Here is a 25,757-nt window from a genome sequence, read left to right as displayed (position 1 = left end):
CCCCCCCTATTGTTTGTCTTGTGTTTCCTTGAAACACCATTTGTTGTATAGGCGCCTTACAAATATCCAATAAATAAATAAAATGGGAGATTTCATGACAGGTTCTTTTGGTGATATTTTGAAAATGTTTGACCAATGGTACAATTTGCAGCATGTTACGGACTTTTATTTTGACTGAAAAGCCATGAGTTTTACTGGCAGCTTTGTAGAGAGTTTAATACAGTACTACAAAATCCAAACCGCATAGCTCTTCCCTGCTGCTTAAATTTGAGGTTTGGGGCCCATAATTCTTTTGCAATCCATCCGCCTTCCGCATTTCTTACTGTCTTCTCCCCCAAATCCCACCAGACTACCTCCAGCTACTAACATGAACCATTTATTAATCGAAAAGCATAGATCCGGTACACCTAGCGCAAGGTGATTCCTGGATATATATCAAACATGCTTTTGTTGATTAGGACTATCTACAGATATTGCTCGCTCACATTTGACAAACGTGTAATGCCTTTGATGGACACACTGTGAACATTCTCTTTTGTTTTATTCAATGCTATTTTTAGGGCCTAACTCTGACATTTGTAACTAGTGCAGAGATCTCAAGTTCCCCCTGCCGTGCATGGGCAGGCCATCTAGATCTGTTTTTTGGACTTGCAGTTTTCCTAAAGTTTAAATGGGAAATACAAAACTACAAGACCCTGACTTTAAGGGATGGCACGGGCGGCAGCATTCTCGTGCGTGGCAACAGGGAACCTGAGCACTCTTTGGATGGCCACCAGCCTGTGTAGCGGTCACCCTTCAATATGGTTGACTGAAACATACAGACTTTTGTGCTACACCTTTTTGTAATTGGGTGTCGTCCATTTAAATTGGAAATGTACCAAATAGCATATTTGGTTTTGGGCTGAATAGTTCAGGTTTTTGGCTGAAGCTGGACAGTTTTTTTTGTTTATCAATTTAGTTCAAAATTTGAAAATCTCTCTAAATAATTTAAAGCACTGCTTTAAAAATGTTTCACTGTTTCATTATTTCCTTTCATTTTAATCAACGTGTCATCTGTATTTCACACATGTCGGAAAGGAACAGAACAAAAAAGCAGATGGTGTAAGGACCGAAGGATGTTGAATTTGCAAAACCAGTCTTGTTCAAAGTGGCAGGTTTTACTAATGCAAATGAACAAAATGTATGCCATTGCTAACTGCAGACATTGTAATCCCTTGCGCGTTGCAAGGTAGGCCAGGTGGATTATGAGTTTCAAACCTTCCTTGCAGCTCATATAGAAATACATAAACATTGTTTGTTCAGGCAGGACAAATGTTGAGGGTACATGTGAGGTGAGTGGAGCCCATTACCCTACTATTTCTAAAGAGAGGACACCCTGCACTGTAGGCCATATGGGGGCGAGGACTCTCCCAGGGAGGCAGATAGGTTTGGGGTAGGTTTAAATGCATGTAGGAAGTTCTGCCGTGGGACTGAATCTTCCCCAACCCCTCAAGTTCTTAGAAGGCACTAGTCTGTTGAGCAGTCTCTCAATTCCACCCAATATCAATCCACATACACTTACTGTACCACCTTCTCATCGCACTAGAGGCTGGAAGGCCTTATGGGTTTTGAACATCTCTCCCTCTTCAACCCTCGACCCCACAATGCCAGCAGATGCAGTCCTCTCTTTCGCTCTCTGTCCACACAGAAACGTGCTCTCATCTATCACAAATTTCCTATTGGGACAGAGTTGCATGTAATGATATTTGAGAGATTTCCCATTAAGCAAGTTAATCCAATATGGGTCGGTAAATGTGGGCTGCATCTTGCACGGTCTGATTTGTAATGGACTCATCCCCAGTCCATATTCATCTAGAAGAGGCAGCCCTCCTGTTCAGAAATCTTCCAATTTTTAAACATCCTCACCTTCTACCAATTTCACAAACCTAGCATAGTTATTACCTTTAGGCCAGAATTAAATTTTTGCGGTTCTGCAGTCTCATTTTATGGGACCCCCTACTCGTTTTGCTTTTTCCCTCTTTATTTTTTGGGGGTTTTATTTTATTTTGGTGATCAGAGGCACTCAGAAGATTCCTTGTCACTACATCTCTTTTAACCTTACATAAGGTATATGGTATTGGGTTGCTCATAAGGTGCCAAGCCCCAGAGGTGCCCCTTGGGCACCACATTTTTGGGTGATTTTATCACCCTACATTGGTTTTAGGGTGCAGGCTGGTGACAACTAATATATAGTTTTGGCTTCACCGGGGGTGCAAGCTGATTTACTGCAATGTACCGTCCTAGTAGCCATTGGTGTACTAATGCTTTTTTTAAAGTCCTACTCTTGGCCATTTTGTTTTAGATGCTTCCTTTATTAAGGGAAACCACAAAGTAGACCTTGAGCTCTTTCGAGCCTAAGATGGCAGTGTCCATGATGGTTTGAACTCGTTTAGACCAGTTCCTGGCCCTTGGCAGTCTGCTAAACCTCCTGTGGAGATGGCCTGGTTGTTTGGCGGTCTTTTAGGCCAACCTGGTTGGCTTGCTGCCAAACCTTTGTTTTAAATCCCCTAATGGGATTGGTGGGCTGGCTTCTGCCAGCCTCTCTGATTGAAGGAATATATAGAGGAAATCCTGTTCCTGAGTTCAGTGCTACTGAATTTGTTGATGGTAAGCAGGTAGCTTACTTGCTCAAGGATGTATAGCCGTTCCAGCCATTACTGCATTTATTGGCCCTCTTCTGGCCATACTGGTTGGATGCAGTGGTCTGGACATGACACCGGTTTGGCTCTTTGGCTGCTGAGTGTCGTTCCCGACTGTTCCTCATCCTATTTGTGTGGTCGCACTTGAAAAAACCCAATCGATACAAGTCACCAACAGTGCACAGGATCTTTTCCCAAGAGATTTCTATGATGATGTTGCCAATAATATATGGCAGTATAAAAACATACTTTCATGGTGCCTGTGCCCATACATACATATGCATTCTGCATGATGCATGCCATATGACTTTTTACTTGGATTTGCCAGTACAAAATGCCATGCCACTGTAAGAAACATGTCCAGACTGACTGCATTAATGTAGGCCAGTGTCCAGACTGACTGCATTAATGTAGGCCAGTCTAGCCATGTATTAACACCTAATAATTTGATGTTTTCCTTACTCCTGATGCCCTGTAACAAGATTCAAGGCCACTGTAAGACTAGACTGGAACCATCAACTTTACTCTTGATGCCCAGTAGCCATTCCACTGTAAGAGTATATATGAACTGTCCGCACCCATGAAGGCCAGTCTAACTATATAAAGGCACTCCTGTTTGCTTTACCCTTGATGGCCAGTACAAAAATACCCTGCCAAAGTAACAAAGTATAGCCTGGCTGGCTGTACCCATGTATCCCAGTCTGTCATGTGGTGGCAACTGGCCCACAGCCTCACACACATGTCCAGGACTCTTGGCACATTCCATGGTACCTGGGAGAATGAAGATGCCTCATGAACCACAAAATCCAGCGTTCCAGAGTGCAGTGGATAAGCCGCTTACGTGACCAACACGGATTGTCCGTGACATCATGCCAGTGTTAAGGCTTGGCTGACAGAAAAATAAAGTGCACCAGCCGGTGCACCAGCTTGCATCTTTATTGCAGACTTCTAGCGGTGATACTGGGGACTCTCAGGATAGCGAAGAGTTCCTTTGTTCCTGATTTGGCGTTAGTTATTCTCTCATTGTATGTGGAACTTTTTTGGTTGGAGGACTGCCTGTTTATAATTTGTGGCTGCCTTAGCGAATTTAGCTTTGTTTAGTTCATTTGGTGACTTTTTTTTCCAGTTGGCCTCAGCCGTTCTGTTAGAACTTCGCAGAGCTTTTAGATTTGGCTTGTACCACAAGTTGAGGTGGGCTACTGGTTTAGCTTTGCGCATGGATAGAGGATCTACTCTGTCAATGGCTGCGAGGACAGTTTGGTTCTATAGATTGCCCATAGTGGAGGGGTTGTTAGTTCGTATATCTTGGTGTGCCATGATAGGGCGTAGTAGTGGTAGGATATTGTTCGCTGTGATGTTTAGTTAGTTTCTGGATAGAGCAGTTGGTGCCACCAGTGGAAGGTTGTTAGTCCCCGAGTTCCTGGTGATATTGAAGGTGATGTGATGGTCTGGCCATGGATAATGGTAGTTAGAAGTTATTCCAGTATTACAGTTGAGGTCAGCGAGCCAATCGAGTATACAACCTTTGATGTGTCTAGGGTTCTTGATCGATGCGTGAAACCTAGTGCCTACATGGTGTTGGCAAGGGCTAAAGCATTATTATCCTTAGTATCCTTAAAGTTAAGGTCACCCAGAAGAAGGGTTTAGGAACTGGGTTTGGTATTAGTCGAGAGGAGTTGAGCTACATCGTTCTCGAAGGAGAGTATCGGGCCAGGAGGTCTGTAGATCAGGTGAATGTTCAATGCAGCCGTAGGCGACAGGGCAATTTTGACTGAGAGTAATTTGCCAGAGTGGAATGTGATGTTCGGTATCTCGCTAATGTTGAGGGTGTTTTTGGCAATAACAGCTAACCCCACCCGCCCCCCCTTTGGCCGGGTAGGGTTAGCTGTTATAGTCCTGAAGATCGTGTAGTTTTCCGGGACAGCTAACGAAAGTGCAGGGTCTGCCGCATCGTGGTGCCAAGATTCAATAATCGCAATGACGTCAAGTTTGTTGGTAGTGATGATGTCCGCAATGTCTAAGGCATGTGCAAGGAGAGGCCTGGCATTGATGAGGGCACCCTGGATTCCCCTGGCTTTCTTTGCTAGTACTGTTATAAGCTTGGGCACCTGTGGCGCCTGTCGTTGGACTATAAGGCGATGTTCGGATGCAAGTAGACTATGTGTTGAGGTAGAGCAGTTCCAGGTAGAGGTTAGGAAGAGCCTGTCATTTGTACTGGTAATGTGACATTTAGCAGTCTTGGCGGAGAGGTTGGTTGTTCTATAGTTGAGATGTGTGTTCCTTCTGCTGGTCGATGGGGTAAAGGTTGGGATAGTGACCCTACTGAACCTAGTTCGCATGGCCAGTCTGCAGTTTCTAGGGATAAGCAGGCAGGGCGGGCTAAGGTTAGAAGTGGGTTGCAAGGTCGGTAGTAACTGCCTCCTTATTGCATGAGTAGGTTGGAGTGCTCCTCGGGCCGGGGTGGGCTAGTGTAGAGAGTGAAAACAGGCAAAGGGCACAAAAAAGCCAAATTTGGAACCTTGCGCTTGCTTAAAGTTAATGATGGGAAGGCAGCAGCCGACCAGAGGATGTGAGTGCCTTGCCCTGGCACTACACGGTAAAACAGAACTATAGTAGGTTTTCCAGTCTCACTGCGCCAACACAGCAATCAATCAGATACTGCTTGAGTTGCAGATTTATTTCAAAACCAATGAACAGCCTGACACGTGTTTCGAGCAGTTCTTGCTCTTCCTTTGAGGCTGGTACAAAACATATTGATTATATTCAAAATAATCCCAAATCGGTTACAATCAAAAACAAAAGCAAAATAATTTATATTTCAAGTAAAAAGTTCGACATATTAAAAAATAGTGATGCAGTGTAGCACACGAATTACATGTGTACAGTGTCACATGAACAGTTAATGAAGAAGCGGGGCGGGCGGTCTATCAACCCAAAATTCAAAAGATGGTTTCCAGTTAAAATGAATTAGACCAAAACAGTTATGAGTTGCCAAACCCACATTTTGCAGTTTTGCAGAACACAAATCATGAAACATTATTCAGTAGGGTACAGTTAACCATGACTTGACAGGTAATAATCAATTATGTGAAAGAAAAATATTATAAATACTGTGATTTTGATGTATTTTCAGATGTAAAAAGGACTGTAGCATAATTTATGTTGTAACAGATTGGTGAGGCAGGATAGTCATAGGAGAGAGAGAGAGAGAAGAAGGGAAGAGACAAAACGGTGACACTTTAATTAGTCCTCCATTTGGCGTTACTTTTGGTGCATAGGTTAGGTGCAAGCAATAGTAAGTTTGCTTAGGTTATATTATTGGTAAGGTACCTTATGTATGCGGACGTACTAACGCGGTCATATCAGGTAAATTGTAGGATTGTCGTAGGAAAAGATTCTATGATTAGTACACTAATGTCTATAACAAGTTTTATGGACAATGATAACCAATCGAATTTGGTATAACGTGACAATTTGTTATTTGGTGTAAAAAAGATAAGCAAGTACCTAAATTACAAATCTTCGCAGTTGCAGCAAATTATTATGTAACCCTCTGTGCTGAACGCGTCAGAAGAGATTGTTGCATGATTTCAACCAGGCGGGTGCACATTAGGTGAAACCCGGTGTAGCAGAGAGGAGGAGAGAAAAAGTCAACATGACTAATTACGTGTCAAAGAATCTAGCGTTGCTGCTGTCACTGAAGGGGCTGAATTAGCGCACTCCTGTCAGTGGGCAGTGGTCTAAGGGACCATGTTCAAAGTGCTTACCTCGGCGGTCTGCTGGACGGCGTGGCTGGTTCCTACGCGACCGCCGGTCTGTCTGTATTTTAATATGTCACATGTGCTGGGTGTAATGACGGCAGTCAACAACGTTTGGTTTGCACGACGGCCATTTTGGAAGGGGTTCCGAGACAATTATTAGTAATGGGCATTAGACAACCCTGCATGGAAAACTTATGGATACGTGTAGTTAGGATGCAAGTCAACTGACAATTACTAAGTTAGTTATAAGTAAGGTATTGTACCTGGATTCCAATTTGTCAATATCAATTTAACCTGTTACGGCTACACATAATATATAATGTGCAACTAACGACTTGTTGCAAACTAAAGAAGAAATGATCGCAATTGTAAGGAAGGAGTCGTGGTACAATTGCTGTACGGTATTAATTAGTCTAATGTGCGCGCCTGGTTGTGTCTCGCACTGTTTGTGGAGAAATGAGGTATAAAGGCAAAACTGCATTGCGAATTGTTAATGTTGCTTAATACGTGTCCTGTTTAATGACAAAAAAATGTCCTGTGTGGTTTCTAAAGCATCCCCTCTCAAGTTGTACCCATTTCTAGATATGTGTGACTAATAGTTATGGAATGTACCTGTACAATTAATTAGGTGCGATATAGGGCACACATTCGTACTGGGATGTGGATAGTATCCTAAATTGAATAAAAGACTACATAGGCTACAGGAAAAAATATATAAAGGAGCGGTGCATAACTTAAAGAAAAACTTCAAGTTCATGGTCTGTGTTAAGACCACAATACACAGTCCTGTACTGACATATAAAGTCTTGCTTCAAGTCTCCGTAATATTAGTGTAAGGTTGTCCCCCGCGGGGGTAACGTCGCTTTGGCTAGTCCCACAAATCTGATATCTTGTTTCTGATCCAGATGGTGATATTTCTGTCAGTGGTTGGCGAGTGGGAATTTAGTGTCCTGGCTAGGTATGGTGGACAAGTGTTCTCTAATACGTATTTTGAGAGGTCTGATGGTGCTACCAATATATTTTTGTTGCAAACACAGATAATACAATATACAGTGAATTTGGTATTACAGTTCATAAAGGTTTAAATATGATGAGTTTGTCCTGGGGTGAACAAAACATTCTTAGTTTCTAATGCGTAAGGACACATTGAGCAATGACTGCATTTGCGAAAACCTATAAGGTGATCTTGACTGAGCCAAGTGCATGGTCGTTCTTGACACTGCATGAAGGACGGACTCAGTACATTTTCTAAAGTGATTCCTTTACTGTAGGTGAAATTGGGATAGGGATCAATCCATTTGGTAATGTCCACATCCAGATGTAATAAGTGCCAGTGTCTTTTCATAATGTTGTAAAGTAAGTGGCTGTCTTTATTATATCTGGTGATGAGTTGAATCTTGTTGGTGACAGGTTGGTGATGAGTCGCTCGCCAACCAACCTGTCAGCTGGGTTGTCGCTCACTCCCCCTCCCACTCTCTAGATAATTGCATACTCCTAATTCGACCATGCTCTGCTCACTCTCCACTCTGCCTCCCTTTCTAGCTTCTTGACACTTTACTGCTTCTTCCACATCTGTTTTAATTTCTTCCCACAGTGGCATTCTTATAATGTGAGAGAAGCATCTCAGGCAAAGTAAATGAGGGAAGTCAAGAAACATTTCTTGTAATTAAAAAAGAAACATTGTGCAAGGAGATGTGCATTTTTTGCTGTACACAAATGGCCTTTAAACTGCAGCTTTCCAGATGTTTATGGATAACAACTTCCATTAAGTTCCCCATTAAGAACAATGGCACGGGCAAATTGGAGTTGTAGTCTAAAACATCTGCAAGCTAAAGGTTGCAGACCCTCTGCTGTAGACCTTGGGGAGCATTCTATCCATTTAACCTTCAGAGCGTGCAACAGTGTCTTTGTTCTCCTGTAAGCCCCTAAACGCTTCCTGCCTCTCCTTTGTACCACCAACACAGATCAGCCCTTTCCTGTTCAAAGACCCAAAGTATTCTACATATCAATGCCTTTTTGCCTGACTTGTGACCGCTTCTTTCTTCTTTTTCCTTTTGGGCGCATCCTGGAATCCTGCAGGCACACTGGCTAGCCTTATGCATCTCGTGAAGGGCATCATACCTGCAAAGTTTGGCCTTGAAAAGCTACTACCTGAATCAGATAATTGGGAAGTTGAAGGTAAGAAATATGACCCCCATCTCCACATGGCTCCCTCAAACACCTTTATATTTCTGTTAATCTATACATTTAATTCTCAAATGATATCCTGTGTGGGAATGTGTATAATACATAGATATGGTGAAAAAAATAATTTAAAGGAATGTTATGGTTGCAGGGCAAAAACGAAAAACCATAGATGTGCGCCAAATGGTAAGCAAAGCAACCGTAACTCACTCCCCCACCACACACATTACCTCACTGATGACATCATCATTCTGTAGAGATCCTGAGAGTAAGTGCTTAATGAAGGTTTGGCTTAGGGTATTGCACCCAACATATGCAGGGTGATAGGTGGGCCACTCGCAAACTAGGCCATTTTCTCTCAAATGTACTTCTGGTTTGACAAACTACTGAAGTTCTGTTGAGTAAAACAGAAAATGGCAATTTTAAAATACATTACCATAGGCAATAGCTAAAGTACAGAGCCCAGAAGTAGAACATGGCTTATATGGTGTACTTTGCAGTAGAATTATACGTCTACACTCAATGACTAAATATATATCAAGCACTAGGCACCGGTCTAGACACTGTACTTGGAGCATTTGTGCACTAAAAAGTGATGCTCGGTCAGGTAACATCTGATAATGTACAAGGGAAAAATGAATACGATGGCAAGAGCATGAGCCATAGTGTTGGCGGAATTTATAATATAGACTCTACAGATTTTTTAAAGTATTGCACTATACATATTATGTATTTGATGATTTGGCTCCGGCCAATCTGACCAATCGCCATGGCTGCAAACCATTCCTCTAACATCAATATTATACCTATTTTATGCCAATCTGTTATAGAAACTGATGGTTGGAGTAATGACAAATTTGCAAAAGCACACTACTGTTACCAGGTCACTGCTCCTTGCACAATTTTGGTTTAATTCCATCTAGCTTTTTGTGCTACAGGCAGACATGTGTTGTAGAGCGGCGTGGACCTTATAAACCATTGAATTTTGCGAACAATCTATTGCTAAAAACATTTGACTGACTGGAAGTTTCCAGAAACCTTGTCAGGCACGAGATTCTCTGCACTAGAAAATGTTTTGCAAATTCTTCCAAAAGTTCAAAGTTTACCAAGCTCATTGCTTTTCCCACACAGCGAAATGTGCTTCCTTTGAACAGGCACACAGTGGAAATCGCTTGACTAGATTTGCATCAAATCAGAAAGTTGGGCACAAAGCGATGCAGGTGTTCTTGTTTTTGGTTTGGTGTAATCCAGTGTTTGGGTGGTCAGGAAAGGTCCCAACGATAAAGGGGGGTTCATGTTGCGCGCGCAATGTTTGTGACTGGGGGTGCAGCGAACTGGGCACAAAGTTGCAATTTAGTATGTATTCAGTGTAGTTAAATGTGATTTGGATATGTTACGTTAGTGTTACTTTTTGTTTAAAGGTGATACATATTAGATTTGCACGCACGTACAAAGATAAAATGCTAAAATTGCAAAATGAAATATAAACACGATTCAGACATAATGTTCTATAGCGTGCCCAGAAACTGGCAACAAGGAGTTTCCATATGCGCATGCGGGAAAAGAGGGCATGTCCCGAAGAACCCACTGTAAAGGAGTGATAATATTTATTAAACATGCATGCACACTGAGGAATCTACAAAGGGAATTTATACATCTGTATGTAGTTGGCTTTTATGAATTAATTTAGACTTTGCAGCCAGCAGTTCAAGCAGTGAATTTCAGATGGCTGGGAAAATCTAGTTCTGCAGGATTTAAGGTTAAAGGATGAACAATGATTAACCAAGCAGATGGTCAGCCATTGAGCAGGACACACTGTTTATGTCTCGGTAGTTTCCGCAAGAGGTAAATGTAATCTCTTAAAATGCATTGAAGTTTTTCAGAGGGACCCGGCCATTTGTTTTGACTGGCAATAAAACATTGGGTGTAGTAACACTCGAGGCTAAAGTGAGTGATGCACAGGAATTTCAATTGTGTTCTCAAATGTGCTGTGTGGGCCTGCTTGGTTAAGGGGATTAGGGGCCCAGCAAGCCCACTCTTTTTTTTATTTATTTTTTTTAAATTTTTTTCTTCCTGTGAGAACATTTGGAACTAAAATGGGTTACCACCAAAAGGGGTCCACGTTGCAGATGCCTACTGGGAATTCTCCAGAGGTCGCTATAGGCCAGTCCACCCCTGCTTCGCGACTGTCCGCCTCTCACAATAGCGATGGCGCGCATCCTCTGCGTCGCTGGGCTGTGCATCCCCTGTCGCAGTCCCTCTTCCTCGTTCAATTTCCTCCTCCTTTGCCTCTTTGGATGATCAAGTGGGGCACGGTCAAAGACCATGCCCGGGGCAAAGTAGCCACTGGCCATAGCCATAGGACATATCCTAGGGCCCATGGTCCTGCAACGGGGGGAGAAACCCATGGTGCGCTGCGTAGAAACATTCTGATAACTTTGCATATGATATCAATTATATCAAATAAAAAACTATAGTGCTGCAGGTGGCATGAAATATAGCATAACAACCATTTAAATTCAGTGAAAAACTGTTGTGAAACAGTTAGGGTTCATGAGGTCCCGGAATTCAGTGGACAAACTTTAGTTGAAGTGATGTTAAGTTGCCTGTTTAATACAACAAAACTAAAACATTTATTTCAGCAGGTGTTGGAAGCTACGCCTCATTAACTCTGAGCTGCCTTATTGCGCAGCCCATGAGCACATTGATGCCATCACTGATGTCATCGATATTACCAACCCAGAGCACACTGATGACATCACAAATTCCATCACTTATGATCTCACTGAAAAGTAATTGTAAGTATGAAAAGATGTCCTTTATTGCTAGAGAGTTGAGAAACATTCTACAGTTAAACATTTAGGGCCTCATTACGAGTTGCCCGGTAAAACCGGGTTCATTACCGGCATGCCGGAATGGGCGGGTCCGTGCTCGTATGAACCCGCTAATAGCGGGTGATTACGAGTGCGCGAGCACGCGCGTCCCCCATGCCGGTAGTGGCAATACCGCCATGCCGCTAAAGGGCCTCCAACTCCCCTATACCGGCATCGCGGGACCCGCCCATAGCAGTACTGCCTCATACCAACCCCTAAATACCGGGATGGTAATACCGTGTTCGCAAAAAAACGGACCCGGAAATTACGTCATCGCGCAGGAACGGGAAATGGGCCGGCGGCCATCTTTAAAAACACAATCCATAGCCATCCTCCATAACCACCAGTTGATACTCGGAGAGCACAGTGGCAATCCGTAGAGGATGTCAAAGGCTACCAGGAAGACCACCCTCCAGCTGCGTAAACAGCGTTACTCAGACGCAGAGCTCACCATATTAGCGGACACTCTAGCTGCACATACAGACACAATACAATCCCACGACAAGAAGCGGGAGGTGCAGCAACAAAAGAGGCAAATCTGGCAGGAGGTAGCCCGCAAGGTATCATCCGTAGGTCCCACCCCACGCAGTGTGGGGGACTGCAGGAAGCGGTGGGATGACCTCCGGTTAAGGGTACGCAATATCATGGCCACCAATCGGAGGAAGGCCATGGCCACAGGCGGGGATGCCCACCCCCCTGCCGAATTGATGCCCTGGGAGGAGACAGCCAGCAGATTCATCAGTCCTGAGTCCATCGAGGGATTATGCGAGATGGAGACGGGTGCAGCATCAACCGCGGAAGGAGGTGAGTGACCCTGCAGATCCCTGTAGGGGAGACCATGAAGTAGCACAAGTGAAGTGGTAGAGAATCTAGGCAAGGCAATGCATGTCCCAACACCCACATGACCATACCCAAATACAGATGGCGGGCCAAACGCTGCCACACTGAAATGCATGCTGAGTGCCCATCCCTTAACCAACACACCTGGAGCTTGCCCATGTGATACTTCACACAAACCCAAAATCAACGGCATGCCACCTGACATGCAGTGAATGCTTACATGCCCCCTCTGAATACCCTGCGTGACACACCTGTAAGACATGAAAGCATGATCAAATGAATAATGAAGAGCACTGCCATGTCACACCATCACTGATGCCCTGCATCTCTTCTACCCCCCCCAGGCACTGATGAGGAAGAAGCAACCCAGGAGATAACTGCGAGGGCATCCACCTCACACTGTAAGAAGAGGGCAACCACCTCCACCACCTCTGCTGGAGACAAGCAGGCCACACCCACACCTGTCCAAGGGGAGTCCCTGGAAGCACCCGCCTCCACTGGGGAAGAACTTGATGCCAGTGTGGAGTCTGAGGGAGACACCGAGGTGACATGCCCGAACACCCCGAGCCCCGTGCCCACCCCCTCGCTCCAACACCTGCAGTCACCCACCTGCAGTGAAGTTGATCCCTGCCTCCGTGACTGTGACCTACCCACCTCTGAGGAGTCCAGTCCCGAAAATGCCATCCACGTGACTGCACAACCCACCACTCCAGCCCCCTCCAGAACCCTGGAGACACGATTGTCGATGGTGGAGGCCCAACAGGAGGCCATGTTAGACCTACTCCGCCAGTACATAGCGGACGGGGAGGAAACCAGGCGGGGTATTGCCACAGCAATTGCAGGGACCACAGCGGCCATCGAAGCAAACACAGCCGCTGTCAATGCTTTGGCTCGGCTAATGAGGGACTGCCTGGGGGCGGTGACACAGGTGCTGACCTCAATGCTGCTTCACATGCAGCGGCCACGGCTTGCAGGAGGTGTGGAACCTGCCAGCGAATCACCTACTACCTCCACACCAGCTTCATCTGTCCCCACCAGCCCAGTGCGCCACACACGTAGGAGTGCAAGGCACACTGAAATGCCGCCTCTGGACAGGAAGAAGCCCCGGATGTAGTGTGGGGGGACAATGGCAGTGGGACACAAGGTTGGGGGTGAAGGGGTGCATCTTGTGGAGTCTATTGGGGGGTGTTGGTGTTTGTTGGGGGGTCAGGGAGTTTGTTGGGGGGACTGGGAGTTTGTTGGGGGGGTCATGGAGTTTGTTGGGGGCGTGTGGGAGGGGGCAGTGGGCACATTTTTGTTGTTGTAAATTATACACACGTTGTGATAAGAAAAATCCATGGCTGGACATTGTTATTTTTGTGTGCATCCATTTAATGTGGTACGGTGTTCAGTGCCCATCTCCCAACATTCCCTGTGTACATGTCCACATTGGCCCAGTGCCACTGACACAAGTCTTTCATAGTCCCTGTGTTTCAGAAGTATTTGTGAATTAGTGCTTGGCGTACAGCTTGGCCATCCCGTGCATCAGGTACTGGCAGGGGGGCTACTTCACCTTCGTCTCCATCCTCATCATCCTCACCCGGCCCATGCATGTCAATGTCAGGTGGCAGTGGTACATTTCTCCGGACGCACATGTTGTGCAGTATGACATAGGCCATGGTGATCTTTGCCACCTTCTCGGGCCTATATAGGAGTGCTCCACCACACCTGCTGAGGCAGCGGAACCGCCCCTTGAACAGGCCAAAGGTCTGCTCAATTGCAACACGGGTACGGGTGTGCACACGATTGTACTCCTCCTCATGGCTGTTCTGCGGGTTACGCACAGGGGTGAGTAGCCACGGCCTCAAGGGATATCCTCCATCACCTGCAAGCAGATTCAAATAGGTGTGTGTCACTCTGAACTGCCACATTCAGGGAGCACAGTCATGTCAGCAGCTATTTGGTGTGCCAATGCACATGTCCCTGTAAGCATGAAAAAATGTTATCTAGGTGCAATCTATACTGTCATGAGGTGTGGTAGTCTGGATGGCGTTCAATAGATGATGCAGGGTGTAATCATGCATGCCGAGGCAGATATGCTGTGGTAGTGCAACAATGTTGTGACTCCAATTCATGATGTTCATTATTTATTAATGAACACTTGGTCACACTGCCCACATTGCCACACTTGCCATGCTGTTCATTCATGCATTGCTTGCCATCGCCATGGTGGCCTGGTTGTGCCTCTTACTTGTTCTCATCGATATGCATTATTTGTGATATTTGGCCCAGTGAAGTGTCATGTACCGTTTGACTGGTTCAGGTCAGGAGTGTTTGGTTCTGCATGCATTCTCCAATCACCGGCTATTCCCACCCAGGTGCAGTATTACCCCCCCTTATGCATCCCCACACATCTTTACCCCAAAGCACTGCCGTGGATGGTTGTGCAACTCGCCAAGCAGCCAGGCACGTGGCCCGGCATGTCGCTCCATGTGATGGGGTAGTGTGGAATTACCCAGTAACATGGCATCATGTGTTGATCCAGGAAATCGGGTGCAGCAATGGATGATGATCTTCCTGGAGTCGCATACCATTTTCACATTGATGGAGTGGTATTGCTTGCGATTGCGGTACACCGCCTCTATGGCATGGGGGACTACCAATTCCACATGGGTGCAGTTGATGGCACCGACATAATTGGGCATGCCTGCCAGTGCATAGAAGCCTACTTTGGTTTCGGCTATCTCATGGGCAGTCCGTGGTAGGGATATGTGGGTGCTTGCGTGCTTCAGGGGGGCATCCAGCAGTTGGTTCAGCATGCGTGAAAATAGTGGTTGTGAAATGCCATGCAGCTGGCCCACTGTCTGTTGGTTGGTGCCTGTGGCCAGGAAGTGTAGCACAGGCACCACCTTTAGTAGTGGGAGGATGGCAGTGCGTATTCCTATGTGGCTGGCAATGTCGTTCTGTATCATGTCCACTATATTGGTGATGGTGTCACGGTCCAACCGGTACAGGGTGTGGATCTGCTCAGGGGTTAGGTTGAATGGGCTGGGTCTGATGCGAGGGATTGGTGGCTGCCTACGAGGCACTGGTGGCTGCGCTGGTGGTAATTGCTGGGCCTGTCTCGCCCTCCTGCGTCTCCTCTGTGCTGCCTGTTGTTGCTGCTGTAGTTGTTGCTGTTGTTGTTGTTGCTGCTGTAGTAGTTGTTGTTGCTGCTGTAGTTGTAGCAGTATAGGCATGTCCTCCAGCTCCATGATTGCAACTGCTAGTGTTAGCATTTTGGTTTAGGAAGGGGTGTGGTGTGTAGGTGTGCTCCTTTTGTACTGGCCTGGTCTACATTGCCTCCACCTGTGGGGGGGGGGGTGGTGTGTGGGTGTGCTCAGTTTATACTGGCACAGCCTCCATTGACTCCACATGTGGGGATTGAGTGCACCTGTGGCAGCTGCCTTGTATCCTGTTTGCTGTTTGCGGGCGGTCCGCGATGCCTGTATGGCCAGCATCGTGCAGCCCGTGATTACCGGCTTTGCGATGCAGGTATTTGCATGTCTGCGTAGGTTGTGATTCCCACCTATTACCGGCATGCTGGTATTTGCTCCCTGAAGGGGCGCACGTACGCGCCGATGCCGATATTAGCGGCACCATTGTTTAGCATGCCGCTAATACTGGGTTTGTGGGTCGGAATGCAACGGGATGGTAAACGATGCCGGTATTATCACACCGGCATCATTTTTGCCTTACCGGCATACCTCGTAATGAGGCCCTTAGTGTTTTATACCAAAGGAGAAATGTACCCTTTCAGTATGCCCTGCCTTTCAAAATGTACCTCCAAGACCCAGAAACATTGTAGTTTCCTATACAAGTAGGAAGAGTGCAAGCTTTAGTACACAGAAGCACCATCTTCCGATATCAACAACAACCTATCGTAACTGTAACTATAGTTCCTCAAAGTTGACTTTTACCTGTCAGCTTACCGTAGAGTTACCATTTTGCTTGGCACAGGCTATTTTCTTCTTGGAGGTGGAATTAAATTAAAAAAAATCAAGGGATTTGGTAAGCTGTTCCCTCGCTTTTACGTTACTATCATTCGGTGGTATGCTGCAAAGTCCTAGCTATACTACGCACAACTTTTTCTTTCATCACCATGCTTTGAAATACCCGCCTTAAACAACTCTCCCTGATGGAGCGCGTTGAGATGTATATGGGGAAGCTCTTGCATATATTACTTCTATTGAACCTTAAACCCCCACCCCCCCCCCCCCTAGTTTCTTTGTCTAATGCTGTCATGACACAGTTGCCACTCAGTTTGTGTACCCACATCAACCAATACTTTCTGGAGTAATTGCTGCACCACCGTTGTCAAAATGATAGGCATTTCCTTAAGTGAGCAACCAGCTTCTGAAATGCCTTATTTACGCATTTAATAAGCCCTGCCCCACAATGTATTGGACATGTAAACTATGTAAACTAGCTAAACACTGAACTTTCTCTAAGCAGTCTGCACAATGCTTGCAGAATAAATGCATGCAGAAGAAAACTGCATATCAATGCTTGGGAATTCTAACATTTCACCTGCTTAGTAAGTGCTTGAGAAATGTTAAGCAATTATTTCTCTTTGCCTGAGGGTGTATATCTCTGGTAGGTGGCAAGGTCTGTTAATCAATGTTGCACATTCTGTATAGGTTCTTTGCTTTCGCGGTTGAAGCAATTTCAATTAACACTAGTACAGGCAAGTTTTTCTCCTTGCACTTTTGCGGATGCACATCAATTTAACCGTTTGAACAGCCCCTCATCCCAGTTAAAACCTGTGTGAAAGAAATGTGCTTTATGGGAGGGTTGTCATGAACCGTCGTCTACGTCCCTTCTGGACCTCCTGGTCCCTGACTCGCAGGGGTTTGAATGCAGTTATCCTTCCAACATGGCCGCCCAGAACGGAATGCTCCGGATCAGTCTATGCGTTCCACGCTGCTCATCCTACAAAAGAGACACGCCCCAGCGGCTCTGCGCGTCTCAACGCTACCGCTACCTGTAGTCGGACGTGCTTAGCCGGAGTTCGATCGGGGCTCTCGCTTGATTCCTTGTTCCCAGTTCCTTGAATCCCCTCCTGTTCCCTTCCCTCTCCAATCTCCTGGAAAACCTTCTGCGCTCGAGTCACGGTCCTCCGTGCCTCCGAGGGTACCTTAATTACTTCCTGGAATTACCCTGGACTTTGTGAACGCTCGTGGAAACTGAACCGCTACTCTCACGCTGGACGCCGAAGAGCGGCGTTCGGGTCTATACAAATCCCGGACCGTAAAGAAGAAGCAATCCCAGAAGGTCGCAAATACACAACAGAAACAGGTGAGAAGGGGAGAGACTTGTGACAAGGGTAATCAATGTGTCTGGGCTGTGAATGGGGACTTGGGTGTAGATCTCTTGGTTCACAGACTCTAATTCTCCTGTTTCAAAAAGGTGCCCTCTACCAACACATTGGCATCATTCCTTCCTTCACCGTCTATATCTCAACTCTTACCCCTCTAATACCTGAGGAGGATGCAGGAGCCCAAGAGAAGAGAACTAGTGTTACAAATTAGAACGTTCTTCATCTGTCCTTGCCATACATGCATCAAACTCCTCTTCCCTCAGGCCTCCACCTGACTCTTCCCAGTTATGAGATCTGGGCCCTGTTGCTTGCATACTCCACACCCTCTACCGAGGTGATGAATATAGGGGCCATTTATTTTTCTTCTTCAGAATAGGACCCACTCCACTCTTGGCATTGTCTATCCACCATGGGGGATGCTGGACCATGCTTGACACAACATTCATTTTATTTAGTATTAGCAACTCACCAGTGTCTGCCGGTGTACAATTGCACTACGCCAAATTGACCAACGAGCAAATGAGGCTGTAGGTTATATGCCCTTGGAAGCTCCCCAGAGTCTATTTTTCAGTGGCCGAAAAGGGAAAGTCAACTGTGAAACTGACACACATGGGCACCGTTTCTGGGCCAGACGGCGTCGGCGTGGTCGCTTAAGGAGACCGCATCAGCTGTCTGGACAAGAAATTTCATACACACTTTAGCAGTGATATTCAAATCCTTTTTTATACTAAGCCTCCACCTGAGTAATATTCTTTCCAGGTCACTTCACAAGATATAACTGATTATATTTTCTATTAAATGCAGTACACCTAACACTCTTTAGTTTCGGATAGAGCCAAAACAATTGCATTAGAGTACGCCTAGGGAGAAATGGCATATGAGGAGGGACATAAATCATGTAGGCGTTTCGTTATTTACCCACCCATTGACTGTCCATGGCCATTCTAATCCTTTCAACCATTCCCACCCATTTCCGCCCTTTCCCCGGCCAGAATGAAATCCTCCTCAAATGCCGTTGAGCTACCTTTCTCAAGCCTTACCATCAAACTGTGTGATCGAAGGGCCTGCCATTGTTTTTTAAAGCAGTCTTCTGAGAGTTAATGATTTAATTGGATCTATAAACGAGCTTGTGGCATAATAAAAATTTCTTAACCATGTCTGCCTTCAGCCACTCGATTTAAAAGCAAAAGCTTGTCCTTCACGGAAGTCCTGCTAAAAATCAGCATTGGCAACGCCAACAGTTTGGCTTGTGTATTAGCCAGGCATTGCGATTATATGCCCAGTTACTCACCATTGCACAGCTGCTACCATTGGTAGCCAGTTAATACCACTACGACAGTGCCTGGAAAATGCCTTTCCCATGCCTAAAGAAAAGCTTAAACTTAAATAGCCATTATCTTTTAGTGGTGGGAATTTTAATTCCAGGATTCCTGCTGAAGCATCCTACATGATGGCATACCGGCTTCCATACTAAAGCAAACCATTTATGAGACTCGAGGAATTGGCAGGGCAAGACTATTAGGAAATGATGGCCTTTGTCTGCTGAATGGTCATTGCCAAGGAAACTGCCATGGCAGCTTTACTAGGGTTTCACCCACTAGTTCCTCTATTATTCATGACATCTTCATTTCTCACACTCTAGTTTCTTAAGAAGTTGACTTGGAAATCATTCCCCATGAGGAGTGACCACTTTTTGTCGGCTGCTCTTATTGGTCTCCTTGAACCATTGCTCCTTCACGATAACATTGGGCAAATAGAAATGTAACACGGGCTGCAATTTGATTAGATGGAATACTACCAACATGAGCAGGGCTAGTGCTTATCTACCTTATTTTGATACTAGCTACTTTAACTCTTCGAGTTGTCATCTCTTATTCAATACACAAAAATGCAAGCAGGGGCATCGTTCTGCGAACTCTGACCCCACTAGGGACTTGCACTTGGTCACCCCAGAGAGTGTGAACAGCCTGATTATAGTTTTCAAAATCAACTTGGAGTGTTATGTCGAAGCTTCGGAGCTATCCAAAGTCTATCTTCCCACATCATTGGCAATAAGAAAGGCCTTATTAGTACGGGTGTTGCCTTCAATGCTGGTCGTATGGAGTGAACATTTAGTTTAAAAAAACCTAAAAAAATAAAGCCCGACGTAGAAAGACCGCTCCTGCGGTCTTTCTAAATCAAACTGTAATTTCCCTGCTTCACAAGAGTGTGCGCAGGGGCTGACGGGCGTGGGCTAGATAACGGAAGTTGCAGGGGCAAGGTCAGTGTGTTTTCTTTTGTATTATATTCGAGAGAAGGGGGAATGTGTTTGGTTGGGAAGGGGGTGGTGGGTGATGAGTGGGAGGTTTGGGCATTGCAATCTCCCCTCCCCCTCCGATTTTCAGAAAGTCCAGTGGGAGAGGGTCGGGGTAGGGTCAGGATCATCTTTGGGGAGGAGGCATGGGGATTGAAAATGTCATATTTCAGCATTTTTAAAGGCCAAACAAAATCGGCTGAAAAAATCGGTCTGTTGTTTGTACGGCCTTTAAAATGCAGAAATATCACATAGAATCGCCAGAAACCCTTGTATGATTGGGAGATTAGAGAAACTAAAAGGCTAAGACGTGAACTGCGATTGCTTGGTAAAATGTGACGCATGGATCCGGTTCCATGTGTTAATATCCCCACAAAAATATTGCGATACAAAAATATTGCAATATTTTTGTGGCAATATTGACCCATGGACCCTGCGGGGGACACCCCTGCAACCCTGCATTATTTTAAAATGTGAGGGGGACACCCCCGCAATCCCTGCATCGACAAAATATCCTCCCCAAAAATATCGCCTATGGCGAGACAAACGGCCATATATATGGCGATAATTTTGGTGGGGATATTTTGTAGGGATACCATGGATCCGAGCCATGCAAGGCTGCAAGGATTAGGAAGGCTTATGATTGAGAAAACACCCAAAAAAACTAAATCCTTGAGCAGTGGCAGGCTTTGATTTTGGCTTCCAGATACGCTGCCAAGTGCTTCTTGAAACTTGGCAAACAAGCACATGCCTCTCAGGCTACGATGGGGGGCGCCTCTCAAAGGAACTGGGGATGCGGTATTGGTGAAACCATTGGACAGCAAGTTGTTCCTGTTACTAGCATCCCTGATTTTATTGCGAGGTGGGTTCATAATGACCAGATGGCCATAATTGCTGCAATCATTAAGTCTCTAAACATAATTTGTGGGCCTGAGGTCCTGATGGGCTTTGCAATGTCTTGATCAAGATGAATCTACTTTGGTAGGCCCATGTGCTGCGTGTTCTGTTTACTGCGGTTAGCTGGGGTGACGTACCTCTGCCTTCTTGGCGTGAAAGCCTTATCCCATTCCACAAAAAGGGGTAACGAAATGGCCCTATGAACAATAGAATTCTGGCCATGCTGGATGTTCCGTTTAAATTATTTGTGCAGATTTCATTGAAGCAATTAACTGTTGGCTCTCCCAAAGTATCATATACCCTTTTAACCAGACTGGCTTCCGGAAGGGTATGGGCACTCATGTTAATCTTCTGGTATTACCATGAATAGTAGAATTTGCATGGCAGGCATTCAAACTGTGTACTTCGCTTACATGGACTTTAGCACTGCCTTTGACACTGTATGGCGTGAGGTTTTATGGCACAAGTTGATTAGCTGGGGCATACCATTGTCCTAACTCAAGTTGATTGTTTGACTTCATAGCAACTCTAGCGTGAAAGTTAGATGGTCCTTTTCTGGAGAGGTTACCAACACCGTGCCTTCCTTTGTGGGACTTAAGCACGGCTGCATTTTGGCCCCTACACTTTTAACCTTTATCTTGCGGACCTATCTCAAGAACTGAGCTCTGGTCATAATTTCACCTCCTAGACTGTTTTTCATGCATATACATTAGCTTGGGTACGCAGTGTTGCTCGATTTACACTGGTAACGACTTACAGCAGCAGCTGGATAAGCCGAATCTAGATTCCATCTAAAACGGGCTCACTATAAATACCAATAGGTCAGAAATAATGGTCTTTAAGGCGGAGCACATGAGGTTATTCATAGGCACACTGCGACACATTGGTATACATGATCTTGAGAAAATTGTGCCTAAATATGATTAAAAGGGTGTAACCATAGATGAGAAGCTGATGTTGTTCGGTTAGATGGTCAAACAAGAGACAAAAGTGCGCCAGAAACATGGTGTTAGCAAGAGCTTTGCCTGCAGTCATTGTGACTATTCCATCGACTCACTTATCCAAGTTTATTATTATTAATTTCTTATTCTGCTCAACACGCCCACTCAGTGTGCACAGGAGCACAGACAAGTCACAGATAAAATCGGGAGTCCCAGATCAGGCAGCGGTCAAAAAAGAAACAGCAAACATATTAGAAGGTTGCCTAATCCTTTGAGTTGAACAAATGGCTCTTTATGTCCTTCTTAAAGTTGATAAAACATGAGCTATTGCATATACTGGGCGGAAGAGAACTCCATAGGCCTTGTGCACATACATCAAAACTGGTGCCTCCACAGTTTTTCAATGTATATCTTGGAGTGGCTAGCTTGTTTGATCTATTGGAACGTAGAGTTTGCATGACCGGGGCCATATGTAACCATTTCAGCAAATAGTCTGGCGCCATATCAGACAGATACGTGTGGGTGAGAGCAAGACTTTTGTGGGCTATATGATGGTGAACTGGCAGCCAGTGCAGGGATCACTTTGCCCTGGTGATATGATCACTTCTACCCAACCCACACACTGCTCTCACTGCCCCATTTTCGGCTACCTGTAGAGTTTTCAAGTTGTTTTTAGAGGTACCAGACCACAGGCTATTACAATAATCGATTCTAGTATTGGCCAACTGAGATATATTGGTTGACAAGTAAGGCTTAATTTGCCTTTTTAGTTTATTGGTATAAGAAGCTTTGACATGCAAACCTGCTTCTTCATGGTGAGTCCTGAGTTAAGATCGACCCCAAAGGTCTTCACAAAGAAACTACCCTGAATAGTACAGTCTGAGATTTTAAAGTGACTATACCTGGCCTCAAGGGTTTTTATCCATTGGTGCGAACACATGATCATTAGCTCGGTTTTATCATTATTAAGAGCTAATGAGCTGATGATCATCCATCCAGTCCTCCATCATATCAAATGTCTTATTAATGGTAGCCGTGTCCAAGTCGTGGTTCCCCGTCAGCTCAAAGACCAACTGGGTTTCGTCGGCATAGTTGGTATCTTTAATACGGACGCCACCCAGCAGGTCAAATGGCAGTCGGGCATGTATGTTGAACAGGGTTGGTGAGAGACACGCACCCTGGGGGACACCACAGGACATGAGCTCAGTGGGAGCCTGAAATCCTGCGCTAGCTACTCTGGCAATTTGAGGGCCAGGTAAAGAGGCCATCCAAGAAATGGTGGATTTAGAACAGTTCACAATCTTCCCTAACCTTTTGAGCAGCAATGAGTGATCCACCAGATCAAATGCTGTCGAGAGGTCAAGTTACATGAGCAGAGCAACCTTACCACCGTCCACAATATCAATTAGATTCACCCATAAATCGAGCATTGCAGGCTCGGTAAGCCTCCTTATCAAAGGTTTTTAATTGAAAAAGGTACACTAGTGATAGGGTGGTATTTACCCACAAGCTCCGGATCAAGGGATTACTTCTTTAATATATGAGTTATCCAAACTTTTTAAACTTCTTAAACATTGTGGAACCTAAGTAGTGAGAAAGGAGGAGTTAATAATGTTAGTGATGAGAGCCGCAAGTGTCTTTCATAATGGTACTAAGGAGTTACTAAGGAGTAATCAATCGGAGCCTTATCAAATGCGAGGTGGCTAGCAGAGCCAAATAGATTTTGTTGACAAATCTTAATGGTAGCCTGGTGAGACTTGATTTTCATTGAACAAATATGTCTGGAATGTTAGTGTTGCTTTTATGTCCTACAGGACTCGAGCCCTTTTTCCCCTCAATTTCTCTGAAAATATCAAACTGCTCTCATCAGATTTTGCCTTGGTTATTCTGCAATCAGTTCTTTCTCTTAGTAGAGAGGATAGATTTTATGTAATCAGCTGCAGCAGCTCGATATTTCGCCAAAATATTTGGACCAGGATCTTTTCTCCAGTGTCTTTCCGAGAGCCTCTTGGTTTTCCTGTACTTTATTACTTTAAGGGAGTACCAGGATTTCCTGAGACCTCAGTCTTAACCTTCTTAATAGAGATGGGAGCCACCATTTCAATAACTGAGGTAGTAATATCTAGAAACTCGGAACCAAAATGTTCGTCCTAGATTGCACCATATTAGAGATAAAAGGAAGGGCAAGATCCCTAAAGGCCTCAGGAGAAGCCCTCCTAAAATGTATTACTATAGTTTCTAGTCTGGGGTACCTGCTAACCTTTTTATACATAATGGGAATAAGGAGATCGAAGGAGATAAAATTATGATCCGTCCATGGACTAGGAGTGACTGAAAGAGGTGTAGTCTAACAATTATGAGTTAACACCCAATCAAGGATGGGGTCCCGCTACATGTGTGGGATCTTCGACAAGTTGAGGAAACCCTACAGCCTGAAGGAGAGTAAGAAGGGACACCGCATTTAGGTCAGTGTTGTGTGCCCAAAGATTGAAGTCTCCAAGTATGATGATATAGGTGCTAGACCTAAGAACGTCACCAATTGCTGTCTGGAGTTGTTCTTCGCAGGAGGGCAAGCTAGAAGGTGGTTGATATATAGCCAATGTACTAACAGTAGTATTGTAATTGACATTTAATTTAATCAAGGAATATTCACAGTTTTCCAAAATGGTGAAGTTAAGCGTATGTGTATTTAGAAAGTCTTTCATAATGAACGCAACACCTCTATCTGTTCCTACAGCGTGGTCTGTTCTGATAATTCTATAGCCAAGAGGAGTGGCCAACCGAACAGCGTGATTTGTGGTTGCAGAAAACCATGTTTCTGTAAACAGATACTATCCAGGTCATGTATGTAATTACCAGGTCTGTCATCTCAGTAGCAGGTTTAACTATTGGTCAAGTGTTTAAAAGAGCACATTTTAAACTGTTACTGGTAATTCGATGTGTATGTGGGTCACATGATAATATATCAGCAGAGTATGTGACAGAGGGCATAGATGGATCAATAGTTTGTATTTAGTTGCATTGTGACTTGCTGCATATGTTCTTAAGCATCGATTATTGCATCATCTGACGAGTCTGAGAGTGTCGAGGAGTCCACGGCCCCAATGGTATTACGTGTTACAGAAGGGGTAAGCCATTGATCAGTTGTAACATGCAATTATATTGGCGCAGCGCTGGCATGTGTTAGGGGGACTGATCCTGGGTGAATCATTACCTAGGTTTCTTTTCACAATTTCTATTGGCTCGAGTGGGTGCATGTTGACCAGCAGGCAGATAGCAATACAGTGTGCTAAATACTATTAATTTATTGTACTTACTTGGGCTCACTGCAAAAGAGTGGCTCACCACCACTGATGACACAGACAGGCTAGCCCCTGACCTGCGTGGATTGGGGGAAACGAAATAACGCGCAAAGACTACAGAACTAATGGGAGTTGTAGTCCAGTCACGTTCGAGTGCACAGCAAGCAAATGTGTTCTAAAATAATCAAACTTTTAACACAATTAGATTAAAACTAGCTACTACAGTAAAGTAGGCAGACAAGCGTTTTAACAAGGAATCTAAAAATGTATAACATGAGTTTTTAAAATATCAATTTCATACAACAAAACGAAATGCAATCGTGGCAGGTTAAAAAGCAAAAATCCCACCCAGCCCCATGTCCTTATGTACGGCGCTGAAGTCTGGGGACATAGACATGTTGGTAGTTTTAGGAAACTTGAAGGGCTTGATCTAAAACCCTTATCAAATAGCCCAGATCTTTACCTATTGAATACCTTTATGTTGAATTAACATTACCTTTAACATACCTTAACATACCTTTATGTTGAGTTACCATGCCCGTAATTTAGGCATTCACTTTGACTCCTCTCTCTCACTTCTCGTGCGTGTCGTTACCACCTCTTTAATATTCGCAAAGTCCATCCCTCTCTCACCTTCCATGCTACCAAAC

The 25,757-nt window shown here is 44.9% G+C and overlaps 1 protein-coding gene across 1 annotated transcript in view; it reads left to right on the top strand.

The window, feature by feature from the left end:
- The window catches only part of LOC138525724 (uncharacterized), a 137,700-nt gene that overhangs the window by 83,206 nt on the left and 28,737 nt on the right, over nucleotides 1–25,757 (top strand). The window contains exon 3 of the mRNA XM_069635896.1: nucleotides 8,519–8,617. Coding sequence (XP_069491997.1) covers nucleotides 8,519–8,617 — 99 coding nt within the window. The remainder of the gene's footprint in view (nucleotides 1–8,518; nucleotides 8,618–25,757) is intronic.

This window comes from Ambystoma mexicanum, chromosome 1p (genome assembly GCF_040938575.1).
Source record: "Ambystoma mexicanum isolate Mex_15411 chromosome 1p, UKY_AmexF1_1, whole genome shotgun sequence".
NCBI classification, from domain to species: Eukaryota; Metazoa; Chordata; class Amphibia; order Caudata; family Ambystomatidae; genus Ambystoma; species Ambystoma mexicanum.
The sequence above is the reverse complement of the archived record's forward strand: the minus strand, read 5'-3'. Positions and strand labels throughout refer to the sequence as shown.